This window comes from Zingiber officinale, chromosome 2B (assembly GCF_018446385.1).
Source record: "Zingiber officinale cultivar Zhangliang chromosome 2B, Zo_v1.1, whole genome shotgun sequence".
Classification (NCBI taxonomy): domain Eukaryota; kingdom Viridiplantae; phylum Streptophyta; class Magnoliopsida; order Zingiberales; family Zingiberaceae; genus Zingiber; species Zingiber officinale.
Window position 1 is genome coordinate 106,632,924 of NC_055989.1, and position 22,440 is coordinate 106,655,363.

A 22,440-nucleotide genomic window follows, 5' to 3' on the forward strand; every position below is an offset into this window, starting at 1 on the left:
TTGTGATGCATTGTTATATGGAGTTTGTAAACAACATACCAAAAAGGTTTTTTTTCCCTACTTTGGTAAAGTATATCATAGTGGTTGTTTCACTTATGTGAATTGAACAAATTATCTTGATACCAATCAATGGAGATGGACCTTGTAAAGTCTCCATGAATGTCTTCATAATTTTATAGGCAAGTCTGCATTTTTAGTTTCAGGGGCAGATCAGGAACTCATGTGAGTCCCTTGATTTGGTTAGCTGTGGACCATGTACAGCAACTAAAACAGGGAGACATCTGGTACCTGTAGTGATAATGGAAATTAAAAGCTAAAAGACACAATTTGGAAATCAAAATATATCAGAAACATCATGCTACCAGGAGCAATATTTGAACACAAGTTATTTTTTTTAAAACAAGAGAAGCTCAACTAAAAAGGAGATGAGGGAAACGAATATACTAGCGATGCATTTAAACACGCTACTTCTGGTTTTAGATTTCCCAATTTAAAACAAGAGCTTGCACTACTTCTTGTTCAAGTTTTCCATAGGTAAGAAGTTGTCCGACAATTAATAAGAAATCACAATACGTTTGATATGATGCCAATAAAGATCGAAAACATGGTTCCATATAACTTGTCAATCCATACAAGCATGATCTATAACTAGAAGTTTTTTTTGCTAAATCATGTTATCAAAAGTTTTATGGAGTCATTCAAGAAATATGGGAACTTGATTATCAAAAGTTTCAAGTTCCAATGTTTAAATGTAATTGGGTTGAGAATAATAATGGTATTAAATTTGATGATCTTGGTTTCACGCTGGTAAATCTCAAGAGAATTGGATTCAAATCTGACCCTTTTATATTGGCCAGTCAAGCAAAGCAAGTATTTTACATTGAAGATCCTCAAGAGCCTACATGGCATGTTGTACTTGCAACACCTACTAGGGAGAACATTGAATATATAAATGATGATGAGTTGGAAAATGATGTAATCCACTACCAATGTTTTACAAGAGGGTTTCTATCAATGGATGTTGATGGAATAGATGAGAAAGAACCACCATGTAGCCGTGAAGATTGTGATGGGACTTGGGTTATCAATAAATAAGTGATGGAACATGTTCCTTTTTTTTTATTATGGTTCTTGTATGAGTAGCATTTTGAATGACATTGATGTATGATGCAAATGGAAAACTACTGTACTTTATTTACCAATGCAGTGCATAGTATAATTTTATGAATGGCTAACAAGTTGTCAATGCATAATGCAGGAATTGCATCATTGAAGAACTTAACAAGATTCTGGAATTGTATCTCTTCATTGCTTTGTGGAAACTATGACATCTCGTGGAAAAAAGAGTACAAGAAAGGGAATTCAGGTAGATGGAAATATTGTAGGAACCAAAGAAGGTAATATGACAAATTCTGGAAATTCTGGAAATTCTGGAAATTCTGGTACAGTAATGGAATCTCAAGAGACCGAAACAACAAGAACTTCAAGAGGTCGCACTCGTTTGGATAAGCTGGTTAGGCAAAGGGCCCACGGAATTAGAAAGGATATAAAATTCAATAAATTTGGACAGCCAATAGGAGACTTTGCTAGTGAAATGCAAAGTTATATCGGCATTCTCGCTCGGGAAAAGGTTAGGATAAGTTACAAGTCATGGAAGCAAGTTCCAAGTGGCGTTAAGGATTTAATATGGGAATCAGTTAATGTAAGTTAAATTTCTTTTGAAAATTTTAATTACCTTATATATGTTTATGATCTATTTAATGTAATGGGTTAATATTTTTTATAGTTGAGTTACAATGTTGACCCCAGATGGAAAAAGGGGTGTTTGAATTCGGCAAATAGTAAGTGGCGGCAATATAAAGCTCTCCTCACTCATAAGTTTATTTTTAGCAAGCTTGCTAAACCGGAAGAGTTGAAAGAACCACCAATTGGGTATGGTATTACACGAGATGATTGGAGTGCGTTTGTAATCAGTCGCATGTCGGACGACTTCAAGGTAAGGATTATAATTTGCTATTTTCAATTGAGTTGATCACAAGCCACTGTTTTAGTTTTAAAGCTGGTATATATGAGGAATGTTCAATTAACTAGAAAGTAAGTGATGAGCAAAAGAAGAGAAGAAAGCAGAATGTATACCCACATCGGCTTGCCCGTAAAGGTTATGCTCGTTTTGCTGATGAAATAGTAAGTATTTCTGCTTAATTCGGTAAATATGATCTAGAATCTGCCTATATTTTATTCTTACTAAATCTATTAATGTGATTTATAAAGTTGTATATATTATACATTTTGATTGTAGGGAGATGAATTATGTGATGATGAAGAGATTAATCGAGCGATTATTTGGAAGAAAGGACAGATGAATAAGAAGGGGCAATTTGAAGGCGATGATTTGAAAATGGCAATAGAAAAGATTGTAAGCAAGCTCATTATGCATCTTTCCTACTAAATCTATTATGCCTTTATGGTTTTTATTATGCCTCTGTCCTTTATTGTCGCAACAATAATATATTGTTACATTTATGTACACTACAGCATTGTAGAAAAAAATCAAAATCTGCATCTGCTTCTTGATCAAAATCTGCATCTGCATTAAAATCGTTTCATCTGCTTCTGCATCTGCTTCTGCATCTGCATCTGCATCAAAATCATTTTGTTTTCTTAATAGGGAGTTATTAATTGATGATTTCTGCATCAAAATCGTTTCTTAATAGATGATTTCTGCATCTGCTTTTGTATATCCATATTAGTGTTAGTACTTAATAGGGAGTTATTTACCAGTAATTAATTTTGTACCAGTAATTATTTTGTTTTCTTTTGCATGACAGGATGATTATGTGCAACAAAAACGGGAGGGTAAGTTGCACTTAGAAGAGGCAAACACGGATATCCTTTCAAAAGCACTTTCATCTGAGGAGCATTCTGGGCGTGTGAGGGGTGTTGGAGGATATTGTTGGTGCGGCTAGCACTAACGATTTAACCCAGGTTTTGATGAATGACAAATAGGTTAAGTTAGTCTTGTTGTTGTCTGACACTTTGATCGAGTGTGCAGGAGAAGTCCAGACAGGTCGACGGGCTGACCGGATGTCTGGCACGAAGTCCAGCTAGGTCGACGGGCTGACCGGATAGCTGGCGAGAAGTCCAAGCGGATCGACGGGCTGACCGGACGCTTGGCGAGAAGTCCAGCTAGGTCGACGGGCTGACCGGATAGCTGGCGAGAAGTCCAAGCGGGTCGACGGGCTGACCGGACGTTTGGCGAGAAGTCCAGACGGGTCGACGGGCTGACCGGACGTCTGGCAGGTAAGTGAGGTAAGTCACTGGAGGGGAGTGACTGTGAGGACGCGTTCCCGGGAAGGGGACATTAGGCGTCGATCTGGCTTAGATCCATTTCGGATGCCTAAGTCGAGATCGTGACTAGATTCCGGTCTCGGAAAGACGGAATCTAAGTCATACTCTTTTTATCCATCTGTTGAACTTTAACTGTGCTAACAATTTGTTTTACAGGATGTATATTTGCCTCGGACTAACCTTGTTTTGCAGGAAAAAGGAGTCTTTCTGGAACAATGTGGTCCGGGCGCCCGGAAGGGATCCGGGCGCCCGGAAGGCGAATTTTATCCAGACAAGTCGTCGCCACGTGGAGCATCTTGGTTTGAGCAGTTACGTCACACTCCAGGCGCCCGGAAGGGATCCAGGCGCCCGGAACAGCATATAAAAGAAGCCCCAGGCAGGAGCTTCAGAATCAACTTTTACTGAGAACTCTTCTACTGCTGATCTTGCTGCTCGACGTTCAAGTGCGACGTCAACTACGCTCCTACAAAAGTTCTGTTCCGGTTTTTATTTAATTTTCTTTGTCGGTATTGCTTTATTACTAGCATTTCCTGTACTTATTCTGTAATCATATTTCGACTTGTTAGTGATTGCCCAACGAAAGTGGTCAAGGACCACGGGCCTTCGAGTAGGAGTCGTCACAGGCTCCGAACGAAGTAAAAACATCTGTGTCTATTTTATTTTTCCGCTGCGATTATACTCGTCTTTTTCGAATCGATATTCACCCCCCCCTCTATCGAATCTAACGGTCCTACAAGTGGTATCAGAGCAGGTACCGCTCTGATTTGGTGCAACCACCAATCAGATAGGGGGTGATTTTTTTTTTTTTTTTATAATTAACTTTTGTTTCGTTAACTTAATATTTCTCTAAACAATTTAAATTAGTGCAACACGAATCTAGATTCTTTTCTATTTTTTCTCTTCCCGCACTACTAATCCAAGACCAAGTCTTGGGATTTTTTCTGGTTATTTACCTGTGCACAGAATATCCCAACAAGAAGGATTCAGCACAGTGCGACCTCCACTCTTCAACGGGGACGACTTCCCTTACTGGAAGAAGCGCATGGAGGTCTACCTCAAAACAGACTTCGACCAGTGGATGAGCATCACGAGACCCTACAAAATTCCAGTGGACAACGCCGGGAATCTAGTGGATCCAGAAGACTGGACAGCAGATCTCAAGAAAAAAGTATCAACAGAAAATAAAGCAATCAACACTCTACAGTGCGGATTGACAAGAGAAGAACTGAACAGAGTCGGTCCACACAAGAACGCTAAAGAGCTATGGGACAAGTTGATCGAACTGCACGAGGGAACGAGCGACGCTAAGGTAACAAAACGAGACCTGTTTTTAAATAAAATTTTTAATATAAAAATGCAGGAAGGAGAAACAGCGAATCAACTACACGCGAGGATCAAGGACATCCTCAACGGGCTTCATGCGATAGGCCACCAGATGGAGAACAGAGACTTAATAAGGTACGCATTAAACGTCTTTCCACGTAATAGTTTATGGGCATCAATAGTGGATGCCTACAAAATTTCTAAGGATCTTTCTAATTTAAAATTAGATGAGCTTTTCTGTGAATTAGAATTACACGAACAAACTAATGCTAGAGCCGAGAAAGGTATAGCTCTATTTGCAGGGTCCTCCAAAGAAAAGAAAAGCAAGCCTGAATTTGAAGAAGAATCTGACCAAGACTCCGAAAACGAAGAACACCTGGTGAACTTGGTAAGAAAAATGTTCACCAGGAGAAAGAGGAGCTTCAGCAAAAAGGATCTTCAAAAGATCAGCTCTCCCTCAGAACAAAAGAACGTGACTTGCTACGGCTGCAACAAAAAGGGACATTACAAGAACAAATGCCCAAAACTAAAATTCGACAAACCAAAGCCAACAAAAAAGAAAGCACTCAAAGCAACGTGGGACGACTCCTCGGACAAATCAGAGGAAGAAGAGCAGAAACATCAGAGCCACCTCGCAAAGCCGAAACTGAAAATGAGTCGGAAGATGAAGACGGGTCCGAACCCGAAACAAGCCACGAGTCCGTACTCGTTTCCGAAGGCTCGAATGAGGTATATTTTAATTTAAACAAAAAAATTTTTAGAATCATTTCTTGTTTAAATAGTAAATTAACCAAAGTAGAAAATGAGAACAAATTACTTCTTGAGGAAAATCAGAACCTCAAGGAACAATTAAAAAATTCGAATCCAACTCAAGATCTAACACTTGAGGAGGAGAATTTATCATTAAAAAATGAAATAAACAATTTAAAGGAGATGTTAGAAAAATTCACAACAAGATCAAAAAATTTAGACCTAATCCTAAATAATCAAAAAGCATGTTATAATAAAACCGGACTAGGATATAAGTCAAATTCAAATAAAACCTTCAAATCATTAATAACCCAATACAAGTCAACCAATTTAGCTTGGGTTTCGAAAGCGTGTCTGACCACGCAAGTAGGACTTAATCAATATTATATACCTAAAGAAAAAATACATTATATAAAAGTGTATAAACCAAACCAAAATCCAAAATACAAACCTAAATCAAATTCAAAATCTAAACAGTTTAAAAATCAACAAAATTATCACCAAGTTAACTATAACTATAAAGAGAATCGACACAAGCCTAAAACCAAAATCTAAATTAATGGCCAATAATTCAGGGGGAGGCTCCAGAATAGCTGGCACCTCCAAAACTAACCTACCCGACAGGGTAACCCAAAACAAATTAACCCGGCAGGGTAATTAGGATTAGTTAAAAAGAGACCAAGTTTAACTTGAATCATGGTACTGGTGAAATTTTTGGATGATAGTACGTTAGGGAAGCTTGGGCATCGCATGTCTAGAAAGATATGGCTTCGATCTGGTGCATTTGGCCAAGTGGAACTGACCGAAGCTACCCTTAAATGAATCCTAACCAGTTAGACCAAGATTTAGTTCTAAGTTCCGTGGATAGGACTATTCGGAAAACCTCGAAAGGTTGGTTACTTCTAATGATGTCCATGTGACTCACCAAGCTTATAAGTTTATCCGAAAAATGCTTATTTGTGGAAACCAAAACTAAATCTGAATCTAACACACGTTAAACCAAAACTCTATAATTAAAAATCCAATTTCATCTCACGAAATCATAGGATTCCCTGATTGAAAATATAGATCGGGTGAGATGAATAAGGTTTTAATTTTAAACTTAAAAAATTAATTTCAAAATTTTAATTTTAAACTTAAAAATTAATTTCAAAATTTTAATTTTAATCTTAAAAATTAATTTCAAAATTTTAATTTTAAACTTAAAAAATTAATTTCAAAATTTTAATTTTAAATTTAAAAATTAATTTCAAAATTTTAATTTTAAACTTAAAAATTAACTTCAAAATTTTAATTTTAAACTTAAAAATTAATTTCAAAATTTTAATTTTAAACTTAAAAATTAATTTCAAAATTTAAATTTTAAACTTAAAAATTAATTTCAAAATTTTAATTTTAAACTTAAAAATTAATTTCAAAATTTTAATTTTAAACTTAAAAATTAATTTCAAAATTTTACTTTTAAATTTAAAAAATTAATTTCAAAATTTTAATTTTAAACTTAAAAATTAATTTCAAAATTTTAATTTTAAACTTAAAAATTAATTTCAAAATTTTAATTTTAAACTTAAAAATTAATTTCAAAATTTTAATTTTAAACTTAAAAATTATTTCAAAATATTAATTTTAAAACTTAAAAATTAATTTCAAAATTTTAATGTTAAACTTAAAAATTATTTTTTTTTAATTTTAAACCTAAAAATTATTTTCAAAATTTTAATTTTAAACTTAAAAATTATTTCAAAATTTTAATTTTAAACTTAAAAATTATTTCAAAATATTAATTTTAAAACTTAAAAATTAATTTCAAAATTTTAATGTTAAACTTAAAAATTATTTTTTTTAATTTTAAACTTAAAAATTATTTTCAAAATTTTAATTTTAAACTTAACAACTATCATCAAAATTTTAATTTTTAAACTTAAAAATTATTTTCAAAATTTTAATTTTAAACTTAAAAATTGCTAATTTTAATTTTAAACCTAAAAATTATTTTCAAAATTTTAATTTTAAACTTAAAAATTATTTCAAAATTTTAATTTTAAACGTAAAAATTATTTCAAAATTTTAATTTTAAAACTTAAAAATTATTTTCAAAATTTTAATTTTAAACCTAAAAATTATTTTCAAAATTTTAATTTTAAACTTAAAAATAATTTCTAAATTTTAAAACTTAAGAATTATTTTCAAAATTGTAATTTTAAACTTAAAAATTAATTTCAAAATTTTAATTTTAAACTTAAAATTTATTTCAAAATTTTAATTTTAAACGTAAAAATTATTTCCAAATTTTAATTTTAAACCTAAATTAATGCATGCTCAAAAGACTAACTTGAAATCCTACTTACTGTAATAAACCAAGTGGATTTTGGACAGTGGTTGCTCCAAACATATGACTGGAGATCACACCAAGTTCACTCAACTCACTTACAAAAGCCTAGGAACAGTTGCCTTTGGAAACAACGGCAAACTCAAGGTAATTGGTATAGGTAATATTGAATTAAAATTAGACTTTATAATTACAAATGTCTTACTTATTGAAAACTTTAAATATAATCTTCTAAGTATAAGTCAATTGTGTGATACTAGGTATAAGGTCAAATTTCTATCTACAGAATGCTCAATTAAACATCTAGATAATCCTACCATAAGCCTAAAAGGTTTTAGAAAAGACAACATCTATGTCATCAACTTAACCATTTCTTCCATTAAGTGTTATTTAACACAAAAAGAAGAAACTTGGTTATGGCATAGGAGAATGTCTCACACCAACTTTAGAAATATAAGTAAACTAAATGGACTTGTAAAAGGCTTACCAAAGTTACCTAACTTAGATTCAACTATATGTAATGCTTGTCAACAAGGAAAACAAACTAAATCAACCCACAAACAAACAAATCAACCACAAACTAACTCAATCTTAGAACTTCTACATTTAGATCTTTTTGACTCCCATGGAGTCAAATCCATTAATGGAAACTTATATTGTTTAGTAATTATAGACGATTACTCTAGGTTTACTTGGGTAAAATTCCTAAAACATAAAGATGAAACTTTTGAAATTCTTACAAACTTTTGCAAACAGATTGAAAACGAAAAAGATATTAAAATTAAAAGAATTAGGAGTGACAATGGGGGAGAGTTTAAAAATCACAATTTTAACAGTTTTTGTCTAGAAAATGATTACCATCACGAGTTCTCATGTCCTAAAACCCCCCAACAAAATGGAGTTGTAGAAAGAAAAAATAGAACCTTACTTGAAGCTTCTAGGACAATGTTAAATGAGTATAACCTACCTAAATATTTTTGGGCAGAAGCCGTTAGTACAGCCTGCTATGTACAGAACAGAACAACAATAAACAAAACTCATAACAAAACCTTCTTCGAAATGTTCTATAATAAACAACCAAACATAAAATACTTTAAGGTATTTGGGTGCCCAGTTTTTATCTTAAATACAAGAGAACACTTAGGAAAATTCACCTCTAAAATTGAAAATGGAATTTTTTTAGGATATTCCTTAAATAGTAGAGGCTACAGAATTTATAATAAGGTTACCTTAAAAATTGAAGAAACTACTAATGTAAAATTTAAAGAAACTACACAAGACATAGAACCTACACAACCAACTGAGTTTGTTCCAGAAACCAACCAAACTCTAAGTCATGAAGACGAGGAACAACATCAAGAGAATCAACCTCCTAAAACAATAAGGGTAAACCCAAACCATCCAACTGATCAAATAATTGGTGACCCAGACTTAAGAGTTCAAACCAGATCATCTTTTAGAAACCTAAGTCAAATTTCATTAATTTCAAAAATTGAACCCAGAACTGTGGAAGAATCCCTACTAGACCCAGATTGGATTATAGTCATGCAAGAAGAACTAGCCCAATTTGAGCGTAATGAGGTCTGGGACCTAGTCCCACCACCTAAGAATAAGAAAATAATAGAAACAAAATGGGTATTCAAAAATAAACTAAGTGAAACTGGGGAAATTACTAAAAATAAGGCTAGGCTGGTTGCCAAAGGATTTAGTCAAGTTGAAGGACTTGATTATGATGAAACATATGCCCCAGTAGCCAGATTAGAATCCATTAGAATGTTACTAAGTTATGCAGCCCATAAGGGATTCAAACTATACCAAATGGATGTTAAGTCTGCCTTTCTTAATGGACTAATCAAAGAAGAGGTTTATGTAGGTCAGCCTCCTGGGTTTGAAAGTCTAGAACACCCTGATTATGTGTTTAAATTAAAGAAAGCCCTATATGGACTTAAACAAGCACCCAGGGCGTGGTATGAGAGGCTAACATCTTACCTAACATCTAAAGGATTCAAACAAGGTCAAATTGACCCAACCTTGTTTGTTAAATCATTAAATACAAACATATTTATTGCACAAATATACGTGGATGACATAATATTTGGCTCAACAAATTCAGAATTTTTAGAAGAATTTATTAATCTAATGGAAAAAAATTTGAAATGAGCTTAGTGGGAAAACTAACCTATTTCTTAGGATTACAAATCAAACAACAAATGTAGGAATCTGGTATCCTAGGACAAATAATTTTGAACTAATAGGATATTCTGACTCAGATTATGCTGGATGCAAATTAGACCGCAAAAGCACAAGTGGTGGATGCCAATTATTAGGTTCATCACTTGTTAGCTGGTTTAGTAGAAAGCAACATTGTGTTGCTCTGTCTACAACTGAGTCAGAATACATAGCTATAGGCGAATGTGTTGCACAATTATTATGGATGATGCATACTCTAAAAGACTTCAACTTAAATATCACAAATGTAAAAGTATTAATTGATAATATAAGTTCAATTAACTTAACCAAGAATCCTGTGCATCATTCAAGAACCAAACATATTGAAATTAGACACCACTTCATCAGGGATCATGTTACTAAAGGTGATATTGAACTCAAGTACATTGAGTCCAAATCAAATTTAGCTGACATTTTCACAAAACCACTCCCTGAAAGTGAATTTAGCAACTTACGACGAAAATTAGGGATGTGCTCAATAGACTAGGATCTTTCAAAAATACTTTCAAAATAGTTTTTATCAAATTATAGGTTAAACTTGTTTGTTTTTAAAACCTTCCATTTTTAGATTTTCAAAAACAGTTTTGGCCTTAGACTAGTTCTTGAATCCTTAGAAAGCATGTACCCATAGGACTAGTTGTTGAGCATCTCACCAACACCTTAGGTTTACCTTGCTTGTGTTTGACAAACATAGAAAGGGGTGAGATGCATAGGCCAACTGTCTGGACTTAAGATGCTTATTTCAGTGCATCAGCATAAGTCTGGACGTTAAATACAATTCAGATATTAATCAGATTAAAGTTTATCAGTCAAGTCAAACACTGACTGGTTATAATTAACTTAATCTGACTAACCAAGTGAAAGCTACTATCTTCTGATAGTTAGTTAGTACCTAATTGGTTAGACAGCTGGTTAGAGTTAAGTATCAAGTTCAGGGGGAGAATTAACTCAAAATTTTGTATGTTTGAAAAATGCTTCTTAAAACCTAACCTATGTTTGAACATTGATTTACAAAAAATTAAATTTAACTAAGTATTTGAAAAAATGTGAAACTTTAATCTCACCTAATTTTCAAACCTGATTTGAAAAGTTAACTATTTCCAAATTTAGCTTTTATCAAATTAGCCTTAAGAATTAATTTTTGAAAAAAAAAATTTTAAAAAAATTACTTAATTTTTTTGATTTGAAAAATCAAAGTTGAAAAAAATTTTACCTTTTTTGAAAAGTAAATGTTACTTAAACATAAAAAATAAATTTGAAAAACCTATTTTGAAAATTTCCACACGCTTGAGAGTTAAACTTGATTAACTTTAAATCTATACTTTTCAAAACTCAACCTGTCTCCCCCAAGTCAACTTGACTATTTTTTAACTTGGTGTTGCACTCTTATCTTTCAAATTTTGAACCAAACTTAGATATCTTTCAAAATTTGATTACCTGTTACAGTAACTCTTCACTATGATTTTTTACCTTTGTTCATTTTTTGATGAATGCCAAAGGGGGAGGAGGGTTAGGTGGTTAAGTTAGCTAAACCAATTTGAAAACACAAACTAACTTTAAAACCACACAAATGCGTTGTTTCTTGCATATGCTTTCACTAACTTAACCAGGTTGTCATTCCATCAAAAAGGGGGAGATTGTTGGTGCGGCTAGCACTAACGATTTAACCCAGGTTTTGATGAATGACAAATAGGTTAAGTTAGTCTTGTTGTTGTCTGACACTTTGATCGAGTGTGCAGGAGAAGTCCAGACAGGTCAACGGGCTGACCGGATGTCTGGCACGAAGTCCAGCTAGGTCGACGGGCTGACCGGATAGCTGGCGAGAAGTCCAAGCGGGTCGACGGGCTGACCGGACGCTTGGCGAGAAGTCCAGCTAGGTCGACGGGCTGACCGGATAGCTGGCGAGAAGTCCAAGCGGGTCGACGGGCTGACCGGACGCTTGGCGAGAAGTCCAGCTAGGTCGACGGGCTGACCGGATAAGTGGAGGGGAGTGACTGTGAGGACGCGTTCCCGGGAAGGGGACATTAGGCGTCGATCTGGCTTAGATCCATTTCGGATGCCTAAGTCGAGATCGTGACTAGATTCCGGTCTCGGAAAGACGGAATCTAAGTCATACTCTTTTTATCCATATGTTGAACTTTAACTGTGCTAACAATTTGTTTTACAGGATGTATATTTGCCTCGGACTAACCTTGTTTTGCAGGAAAAAGGAGTCTTTTTGGAACAAGGTGGTCCGGGCGCCAGGAGGGGATCCGGGCGCCCGGAGGTCCGGTCGCCCGGAAGGGATCCGGGCGCCCGGAAGGGATCCGGGCGCCCGGAAGGCGATTTTTATCTAGACAAGTCGTCGCCACGTGGAGCATCTTGGTTTGAGCAGTTACGTCACACTCCAGGCGCCCGGAAGGGATCCAGGCACCCGGAACAGCATATAAAAGAAGCCCCAGGCAGGAGCTTCAGAATCAACTTTTACTGAGAACTCTTCTACTGCTGATCTTGCTGCTCGACGTTCAAGTGCGACGTCAACTACGCTCCGATAAAAGTGCTCTTCCGGTTTTTATTTAATTTTCTTTGTCGGTATTGCTTTATTACTAGCATTTCCTGTACTTATTCTGTAATCATATTTCGACTTGTTAGTGATTGCCCAACGAAAGTGGTCAAGGACCACGGGCCTTCGAGTAGGAGTCGTCACAGGCTCCGAACGAAGTAAAAACATCTGTGTCTATTTTATTTTTCCGCTGCGATTATACTCGTCTTTTTCGAATCGATATTCACCCCCCCCCTCTATCGAATCTAACGGTCCTACAGATATGTCACTCCAACATTCTATTTTAATGTTGGCAGCATAGTGCAGAAACACCTTGTTGATGAGCAGTTTATCCTTCAACAAAAAGAGTTGATGGAGGCAAAGATATTAATCTCACAACAAAATGCACGCATATCAAATCAAGATGAACGCATACAGAAACTTGAAGCAATGTTCAGAAAGGGTGCATGCGACTTAGATACGGATGAAAAAGGTAGTTGCTCAGTAAAGTTGCATCCCATGAGTGACGAAAATATCAAAATTGAAAAGTGTGTCCCAAATATTGAAATTTTGGATGATGATGACATGCAAATTTTGAACAATGATGATTTCTTCCAGGTATATATTTAGTTGTCATTATATTACTTAGTATTATTGAAACTATGAGTTGCATCAATTTATAACATGATTACTTATCTTCTAGGGTAAACCGGTTGCATTGACATTGGGTTCTAAGAGCAATATTGTTGCCTATGGTACAATTGTTCATGTCAATGCGGTTGGTAAATTACTTCATGGTGTTCCATTACCTATTAATTGTATGCGTGTCTCCATTGATAAGGCTGTGGATGAATTAGCACAATTGTCATGTCCAATTCCAAATCAATGTGATACAATTGGTGATGCTATTGGAACACATGTGGGATGGCCGGCTAACTTGGTAGTTATGCAAGATGAGGTAAATGTCATATTATATTTATAGTTAAATTGTCCAACAAAGATTAGTGTTGCACCTAACATGTGTACATTTGTAATTTTTAGAATCCTCAAAGGAAAAGAAGTGTTGTCCAAAGAAATAACCCAATTATTTCATCAAGTGTGCCAAGGTCATTGCATCTACTGTATTGTTATTGTAACAGTGCTCTAAATGATGAAACAAATATATCAATGATTTGTGAGGAGGGTTTCTTTGACGATCAATATGAAATCCTTGTGCACCTTGAAGATATCATTCCTTTTTATCATTTGGATCCCATAACTGCAAATTGTATAGTAATTTACATGTGGTAAGTCTTCTTATTCTATTTGTTTACCATATAAATTGTATAAACTTTATTGATTTAGCATTGTAACATTCTTCATTTTGAAATGGTAGGCATCTTTATAAAAAGCTGAAAACATATAACAATGTCCACAAAATCAGATTTGTTAATCCACACATTATCCCATATGTGGCATGTGTGACTCGACTGGACAAAAATAGCAAATTCGAGCAGTTGAATGAAAGAGCTAGTGTTTTGGCAGATAAGCTGAGTCAAGCATCAAGAAATCAACTTGTTTTGGTGCCACATAATGTTGGGTAAGTAAGACTTATAATATCAGTTTTAATTTATTATTTCGAGAAATATGCATGCAATAATTATGTGATTTGTGCATAGTTATCATTGGATTCTCACTGTCATTGATCCATATAAGGAGACAGTTTATTTGTTGGATTCGCTTAGTCATTGCATTCATGACGAGGATTGGAAATACGTAGTAGATATGTGAGTACATTTTTAAATTTTATTAAGCATTTTTTTAATCAGTAAAACTCTCATATGTCCATTCTTATTGATGTATAAAGGAGCATAAGATTGTTTAATTCAAACAAGGCAAAAAAAAAGAGAAAAAAACATGTTACATGGGAAGTAGTAAAGGTATGCATGTCTACTTATGATTAAATTATAAACAATTAAACATGTATATTAGACATTTACAATTTGTTTTTAACATAGGGTCCTCGCCAACCAGATGTGAAACAGTGTAGTTTTTATGTGATGAGATATATGAGAGATATTATTGAAGAATTGGCAACTATCGAGAGAGATTCACTTCGATCAATAGTAATATTTGACATTCAATTCTCAATCTTCTCAAATATTTGTGTATTTATCATTTTGCACTTATCATCTTTTGATTGTTTTTTACTAATCTAATCTTTGTTCACAATTCATCAAACCCCAGTACTCTAGAGAAGAAATTGATGAAGTGCGTTCCGAGTGGGCAGAATGCATACAAGACTATATTTATGACTAGGTATTTAAAATCATACAATGACTTGATCTATTCGGCAAGTATTTGCATATAATGCAAATTACATAATCTGATCCTAACAGATATGCCCCTGGAAACATCATGATTATTAAAACTTTAGTGTGTAGGACATCTAGGTAGAACATCTCTATTTTATTATTATTCTTATACTGGAATGCATGAAATGTTTTTCAACATCTTAAGATTTTGAGATGTTCAAACATATATATCATTTGCTGGTAAACACATTTCTATAGGACTAACACACTTGTCAGATTATGATGAACCGATTAACTTTGAGCATCATGAATTGTTTCCTTTCTTAATGGACAGTTTTCTGAAGACTAGGATTTACACGTAAAGGAGGTGAGCTAGATAAATATTTTGAGCAGTTACCTGATTTATGAACATGATAATACATGGGGAAAATGCAGGAGCAAGACCAATTTAATTAATAGTATTGAGATTCTTGTTTTCTTTGGGAATGAAAATGGTTTCTCAATCAAACAAAATTGAAAATATTTGAAATTTGCAATTTGTTGGACATGATGAATGGTCGGAATGGGTTAAAGTTGGATGGAAATAACTTACACTTTGTTGAGAATCACAATGATCAAGTTCATTCACATAGTTGTTTCAACTTACTTATACCAATTTAGCAATCACTGTATGCAAGATACACAAACTATCTAGACTTACCTAGAGTTGCTCTGATCTGACTGCTTTTTTCTTCCCAATGTATTCTGCCCTCCTTTATTTGCTGTTACTAGCTACAGGGATTGTTGGTATATTCCGTGTAAGGCTTCACCTTGACTTAAGCAGGGTGGTGTTATCATATTAGATTATGTATAGCTCATGTGTACTTGGTATGTGTTGGATTCAACTTCATCTGCTTGCTAGACGTTTTTGCCAATCCTGGTTTCAGTCCTTGTTTTTGCTAATCCTGGTTTCAGTCCTTGTTTTTACTAATCCTGGTTTCAGTCCTTGTTTTTGCTAATCCTGGTTTCAGTCCTTGTCCACTGCACACTTTTGCTCTATTTCATGCACAAGACGATTTAATTCAATTACCTTATTTATTTAACTTATCTGCTGTACTATTTGTCCAACTTTGTACAATTAGCCTTGAACTAACAAAAGAAATGAATTTGAAGGGTTGGATCGAACAGCCATATGAACCAGCTGTTTCATAAACTTTTTTTGTTCTCACTTGCTTCACTAATGAAATTGTGAAGCGGCAACGTTTCTCGTGCTTATTTGGCCATCCTTTTTTTTTATGGCTTTAACTATATTTTATTTTCATAACAGGGAGAAATTGCTGGGTTTGCAAGCTGGGAATGCAGAAAAAGAACCAGCTGGGAGAAATTGCTGGGTATGCAAGCTGGGAATGCAGAAAAAGAACCAGCTGGGAGAAATTGCTGGGTTTGCAAGCTGGGAATGCAGAAAAAGAACCAGGGAGAAATTGTTGGGTTTAATATATAGCTGGGTTTGCAAGGTTGTGGTCTTATAAACTTAATTTTGTGGTTTCATCTTTTGTGGTTGTCATGATATATTGGATACTACTTGTGGTCATGTTTGTTTATAAACTTAAGTGAATGTACACATGTACCAGTTTTTGTTTGAGACAAGATGTATATATAAATTAAAGACAACTAATCGAATGTATATATGTTGAAAATTATTTTTGTGAATGTATAAATGTTATGTTGTACCTGCAGTTTGTGTGCAATGGCTATGGTTTTAATCGTTGTGAAAAGTACATATATAGACATGCAACTGAATGTACAAAGACAACGATTTTTAACCGTTGTGAAAAGTATTCTAAGACAATGGTTTTAAACTAAAATTTGAAGAAAGACAACATGTGTATATGTTGTTAATAGTATATCAACTGCGATCAAATTTTTGCAAAACTGGCAATTACAACGGTTTTATACTGTTGCATAACTGTTGTCTTTGGTATTAAAAGACAACACTTTAAATCCGTTGCATGACTGTTGTCTAATGTGGTCAAAGACAACGGTTTTAAACCGTTGTCTTTTACCGCACATTTAACAACAATGTCAGTTACAACGGGTTTAAAGGGCCTATGACAATGGTTTTTAACCGTTGTCTTTTAATGTTTTTGTTGTAGTGTCGTAGTTCGCACAAGCGACCGGGGTAGCGTGCGACAGCCACCGCGTACGAAATTAGGTCACACGAGCAAAAGCCAACTGGCAGCCCACGTCGCATGAGATAGCCAGGTGAGAATCAACTCGATTAGGTCACACAAACAACCGTTGTTGCACGATTAGGATACAATTGGTGTCGCGTGTTGCAAGACGAAGAAGATGGTCGAAGAAAAAGATTATGATTACCTCTTGTTCAATGAATTCGTGCCTTGGTAGAAAGAACGTCAAGAAGAAATCGTGAAGAGTCATGCGTTAGTGTGTGCCTTAGAGCCGTGAGAATAGGTTTGTCATTTAGGGTCCATGTCTTTTTTTTTGTATAATAAAAAAAATGGGTCCTTTATTGGGCTGGGCCCTGAGGCGGTTGCCTCTCTAGCCTCATGGAAGTTACGGCTCTGGGTGTGCACAAGGAGAAAATTATACATAAAAGAATAAAAAAAATATAGAAGCATTCAGTGATTGTGTCTTTCCTCACTCGCTCGGATCTGTGGTTGATGTTAATTTATCGGTGCGTCTGCTCTACGTGTTCTGTAAAGCAAAACTTGTCAGCTGAAGGTTGGTATTGTCGGTGTTACCTTCATTGATGGTCTAAGTCAGTGGTGAACTGAAATGTGAGACTCATGTACATGCATGAGAAAATAAAAGAGCTCGAAAAAGATAAAGAAAATTTACCTTTATGTAAGAAAAGAAAATTATATCTTCGTACATTTTCACAGAACCTTATATAATCATAGACAAAAACGAATCTAAAATTTTAAATTTAGAGCAAGTGAAGAAAATAATTATTATACATTGTATTCGAAAATTGCGCAACCAGGACGACAAAAATATATATTTTAAACTACTTAATTTTATTTTATTCGTATAATTAAATATTAATCTTTATATATTGTTAGAGATTACATATAATTTATTAATTTTAATTAGTAAATCACTAATCATGCATGATCCTGTCTGATGGTCAAGGGGACGGAAGTTGGGGACGTGGCGCTCCGATTAACCGTGTGTAGACTTCTCGAGACCCTGCAACCACAGCTGCGTCAGTGCCGAGACAAGGAAGGGGTCCCTGACGATGGCCTCCGATGCTCAAGTCAGTCACCGGTGATATATGGAAGCAAAGCAAAGTAACGAATAGTAGCAGCAACAGTAAATTATCACATACCTCCACTGAAGCTTGGACCCCCATTATATAGGGCTCCTGTAGCGCGTGTGCACGCTTCCTGAGACGTGCACGTCTCTCAAAGATTTCCCTAAAAAGATATACCAGTAAAGTGTCTCTGACACAATATCTTAACGAACCGAGCATATCTCTGAAGTGATAGTGGAAGCTTCTGCTATACGATCTTCTATCCGAACCAGCCGCCGATCATGTCGCCTGTCAGCGGCACATGTTCCCAAAAAGATAATATCCAGCTAGCAGTGTCTTTTACTAGTCCAAGCGGGATAGCCACTCGGCTCGGATGAGTGTGTTCTCTGGTCGAGCGAGGAGGCCGCTCGACCTGCGCTTTCGCTGTCCTGAGAAAGTCACTCGGCTGCCCTTCTATTTCTTCATAGCTCTCTCGTAAATCCGCTCTGTTCTTATAGCTCCATATAGGGCCGAGTGAGGAAGCTGCTGGCGTGCTCTTGCAGATACCTAGCAGTCTTTCTAAGCATCGGAAGCTCGGAACTTCACCGAGCTGTTATGATTTCGGATCGGGTCTTCTTTATCCTGATCAAGCGAGCGTGCTACTTGATCGACCGGTGGTCTGGGGACGTTTGACTGCCTTGACTGGCTCCCACCATGGCACTGACCTCTACCATGGTAACGGGGTGGGGCCCTCCCCCCTGATCACTGCATCACAAACCTCCCCTTCAAGTCTAGTTGAAGGAGGCTGTAGTCCGACTGACTGGACCAGTGCACGCCGATTTCTTCTTGATTGGCCTTTATAATTGTATAGACTCCGGTCAGGCCGTATCTGATCCTCGCCGATCGGCCTTCTGAAAGAAGTCGCGTGACCGAGCATCATACTTCTTTGATCCGGTCGGAAGAACAAAGGTTTATCCTTATAGAATTTTTCCTTTGGCTGTCCTGAGCGAGCGAGGGATCGGCTGACGTCACCCGAATATCTTGGAATTCGTGCAAATCCTTTTTCATTAAGGCAGAGCGGGTTCCCATACTACTCTTAATTGTCGACCAGTGAAAGCACACTATGTGTCATGCCCACAACCGCTGCACGCCTGACGTGACAGGCATTGATGGCGACATTTGACGGTTTGAATTCAATAGTCGGATCATCACCTAGGTTTTCACGACCTAGATCGGACGGCTCCAGTCGGCTGGGCCCGGGGTATATGAGCTTGCCGCCTTCACTGCCTTCTCCACTTCTGCTGCCGCATTCTCGTCTCCTGCTATACGGTGATCTTTCGTTCTCCTCCTCTAGTAGCCTTCTGCGCATCTTCTCCGACCATTTATCTTCCGGTGACCTACATCCTCGTAAGCTTCCTTCTTCGCTTTTGCTCTCCAGCCTTTCCTTGTTCCTGGTGTTTTTTCGGTGATCTTTTTGCTTCTTCGTTCGCATTTCCTTTGCTGTTTTTGCCTTTTATCGCAATGACGAGCTCTTCTCAGCCGTCGAACCCCCCTCCTGGGCTCTGGTACACCACCATGGAAACCAGGTTCGATGAGGACGACACTGAGAACCTTAAGAACGCTTTTGAGATTCCCCCTGATCACGAGATCATTTTAGCTTCCTCATCCGACCGGCCAAACAATCTGCCTACCGGCACCATTTGTCTATTCATGGACCAATTTGTGGGTGGTCTCCACTTCCCTATTCATTCCTTCATCATCGAAGTCTGAAATTATTTCCATGTTCCCCTTCCGCAACTTGTGTCGAACTCTTTTCGCCTTTTGTGTGGTGGCATATTGTTGTTCCGACTGCATGACATCCCTTTAACTCCTCAAGCCTTCCACTACTTATATTACCCCAAACAGTCCGAACTGGATACCTTCTTGTTTCAGTCTCAGATCGGGTTGGTTTTCTTTGACAAAATGTCGACTTCCAATAAACATTGGAAGGAATATTTCTTTTTTGTACGCCTCCCCGAACGACCGAGCTTTCGGACCCGCTGGCAAGTTGGCTTACCACCTCAACCCGATCTGAAGAAATACAAGAGCCACTCGGATTATCTTCATGTCGCCTCCATGCTGGCCGACTAAAAGTATGACATCCACAAGCTACTGCTTGAGGGTGTATTATACATTTTTGGCCTGAGTCCGATCTGTACTGGGCTTCCGACTGCTTAGGTAAGAGATTTCATGTATATATCTCCTTTGATTCTAACTGATTCTTCTGCTTCTTTTGCAGTCGAAATCATGCTGTGTGCTCAGATGTCTGACCTCGCGAAGCTTTAGAATGCCGAGATCGAGGCGGTCGCAGTTGAGGAATTGGCGAACCGCGACCTACAATCGGTCGGCTCTCAAGACGAGAGTGTAGCGACTCCCGTCCTGGCGAGTGGTGGGGCAGCTAGCCAAGCCCCCAGTGTCGAGGTTGTCGGTGGTGCGAAGCAACCATCCGAGCCAGTGCCCATCGTCCGCTCGGAGAATTCGGATTCCTTTGGTGAGTCGTTGCCAAGGCGTAACAAGCGCCGCACAAAGTCTTCACGCTCTGTTGCCTCGGTGGTGGGATCTGCCGAAAGGGTCGAGGTCGGCACCTCGAATCCCTCCGCAGTTCCTGCGACTACGCCCGAGGTATCCTCCGACCGGACTCCATCGGTGGCCGAGTTGTCACAGGAGCCTATCGCCGTGGAGCCCCTAGCTTCTATGCCGCCATCACGACCATCGAGGGTTTGGCGATCGCCCATCCTCCCGACATCTGTGTCCCGGCCGGCCGGCCCAACAACCTCGGCCCACTCGGCTCCGAGCGGCCGACAATCCGTCACGGCGATCCTTCACCTGCCCAAGGAGGAGTACAGCGAGTCGAGCGCCCGATCGAGCACTCCTAGGCATCAAGTCATCATGCGAGGTCCGCTCACTCAAGTCTGGGAAGAAGCTCGAGCCCGAGCGGCGGTGATGCCCCCGGGTGTGTTTGCCAACAGTCATACCCAGATGATAACTAGGGTAAGCTCCTTATAATTATATTTCTTCCGATCAGCTCTAATCCTTTTACCTGATTATAGTATTGGGTGGAGAGTCTGGCCATGTTCCACAGGCTAGCTCATCTGGAGGATGAGTTCAGGAAACTCCAGGTCTCCAACTCCAACCCACTGTCGATCCGAGGGAGATGGCTAGACTGAAGGCCGACCTGGAGAAGACGACGAAGCTTCTCGAGGCCGAATGGGCTAAATCTTCCGGCCACGAGGAGATGCTGGGACGACTCAAGAAGCAAGTCAACACATTTGACAAGAAGATCAAGTCGGCCACCGCTAGAAAGAACCGGGCCATCGAGGACCTGGAACTGAAGAACAAGGAGGCCCGAGATCTCGCCAGCAAACTCAAAGACGCTGAAGATTTTATGGTGACTGAACGAGCGAGCCAGACGGCAAGGGAAACCGAGCTCCAAGGCCAGCTCTCCACTAAGGACGCAGCACTGAAGCTGGCCCGGGATGAGCTAGAAAAAGTGAAGACTGAGTTGGAGGCTCCCGAGCGGCGATGAAGATCTATCAGGACGCTGAGCAGAGCCGATTTGCAACAATGCGATAGAACTACATCCGCTCAGACACGTTTAATGATAAAGTCGTGGCTCGGTATCTCCGGCTCTGCAACTTGGCAATAGATGAGACGATCAACCAGCTCAAGGCAGGTGGACACCTTCCCAAGACCTTGAAAGATAGCGTCATCAGTCGAGATAAGATGATCGAGTCGCTACCTGATGACGCTCTGGATTACCTTGAGTGAGGTTGAGCATTATAAATTTTTGAAGTCTTAATGTAAGCTCGTCCGTTCGGCGAAGCTCTTATCTTTATCGTGCAACTGTGATCTTGAAATGCAATCTTGAAAATTTTGGTTTTAATATATGGGTGCCCGTTCGACGAAGCATTTCCTTTCACAGTTTTCTTATCTTTGCTTGTAAATGCCCCTGATCCCGTATCTGCGCCTAACTGTTTGGCCAAGGGCCAGGCTCGGATTTGAGGTCGTCGTTCGACCGTTCGTGAGGACATGCGTTTTAACGTCGTCGATCGACGATTTAGTGAAGGCCGAGGTTTAAGGTCGCCGCTCGATGATTTGGTACGACAATTGGGGAAGACTTGGGTTTAAGGTCGCCACTCGACCGTTGGTGAAGACTGGGGTTTAAGATCGCCGCTTGACTGTTGGTGAAAACTGGGGTTTAAGGTCGCCGCTCGATCGTTGGTGAAGACTGGGGTTTAAGGTCGTCGCTCGACCGTTGGTGAAGACTGGGTTTAAGGTCGCCGCTCGACCATTTGATGAAGACACACATTTAACGTATAGCTTAGAAATCTTTTATTTTGACCCTGCATTCAGAGAGGACGTACAAAAATGTATA

General features: G+C 37.8%; 1 protein-coding gene across 1 annotated transcript; it reads left to right on the forward strand.

Moving 5' to 3' along the window:
* The first annotated feature begins 1,227 nt into the window (after positions 1-1,227).
* LOC122048540 lies at positions 1,228-13,651 on the forward strand. Its single transcript, XM_042610095.1, has 9 exons — positions 1,228-1,366; positions 1,449-1,702; positions 1,787-1,996; positions 2,092-2,184; positions 2,300-2,416; positions 2,829-2,947; positions 12,782-13,118; positions 13,204-13,458; positions 13,640-13,651. Exons 1-9 carry the CDS (start codon positions 1,228-1,230, stop codon positions 13,649-13,651), a joined length of 1,536 nt encoding a protein of 511 aa, XP_042466029.1.
* The last annotated feature ends 8,789 nt before the right edge of the window (positions 13,652-22,440 follow it).

What these genes read in the sequence shown, in the direction of transcription:
- LOC122048540 (XM_042610095.1), top strand. Translation starts at nt 1,228, where the DNA reads ATGGCTAACAAGTTGTCAATGCATAATGCAGGAATTGCATCATTGAAG. An exon ending in TAATATGGGAATCAGTTAAT is followed by an intron (nt 1,703 to 1,786) that starts GTAAGTTAAATT and finishes TATTTTTTATAG; the next exon opens with TTGAGTTACAATGTTGACCC. An exon ending in AAATGGCAATAGAAAAGATT is followed by an intron (nt 2,417 to 2,828) that starts GTAAGCAAGCTC and finishes TTTGCATGACAG; the next exon opens with GATGATTATGTGCAACAAAA.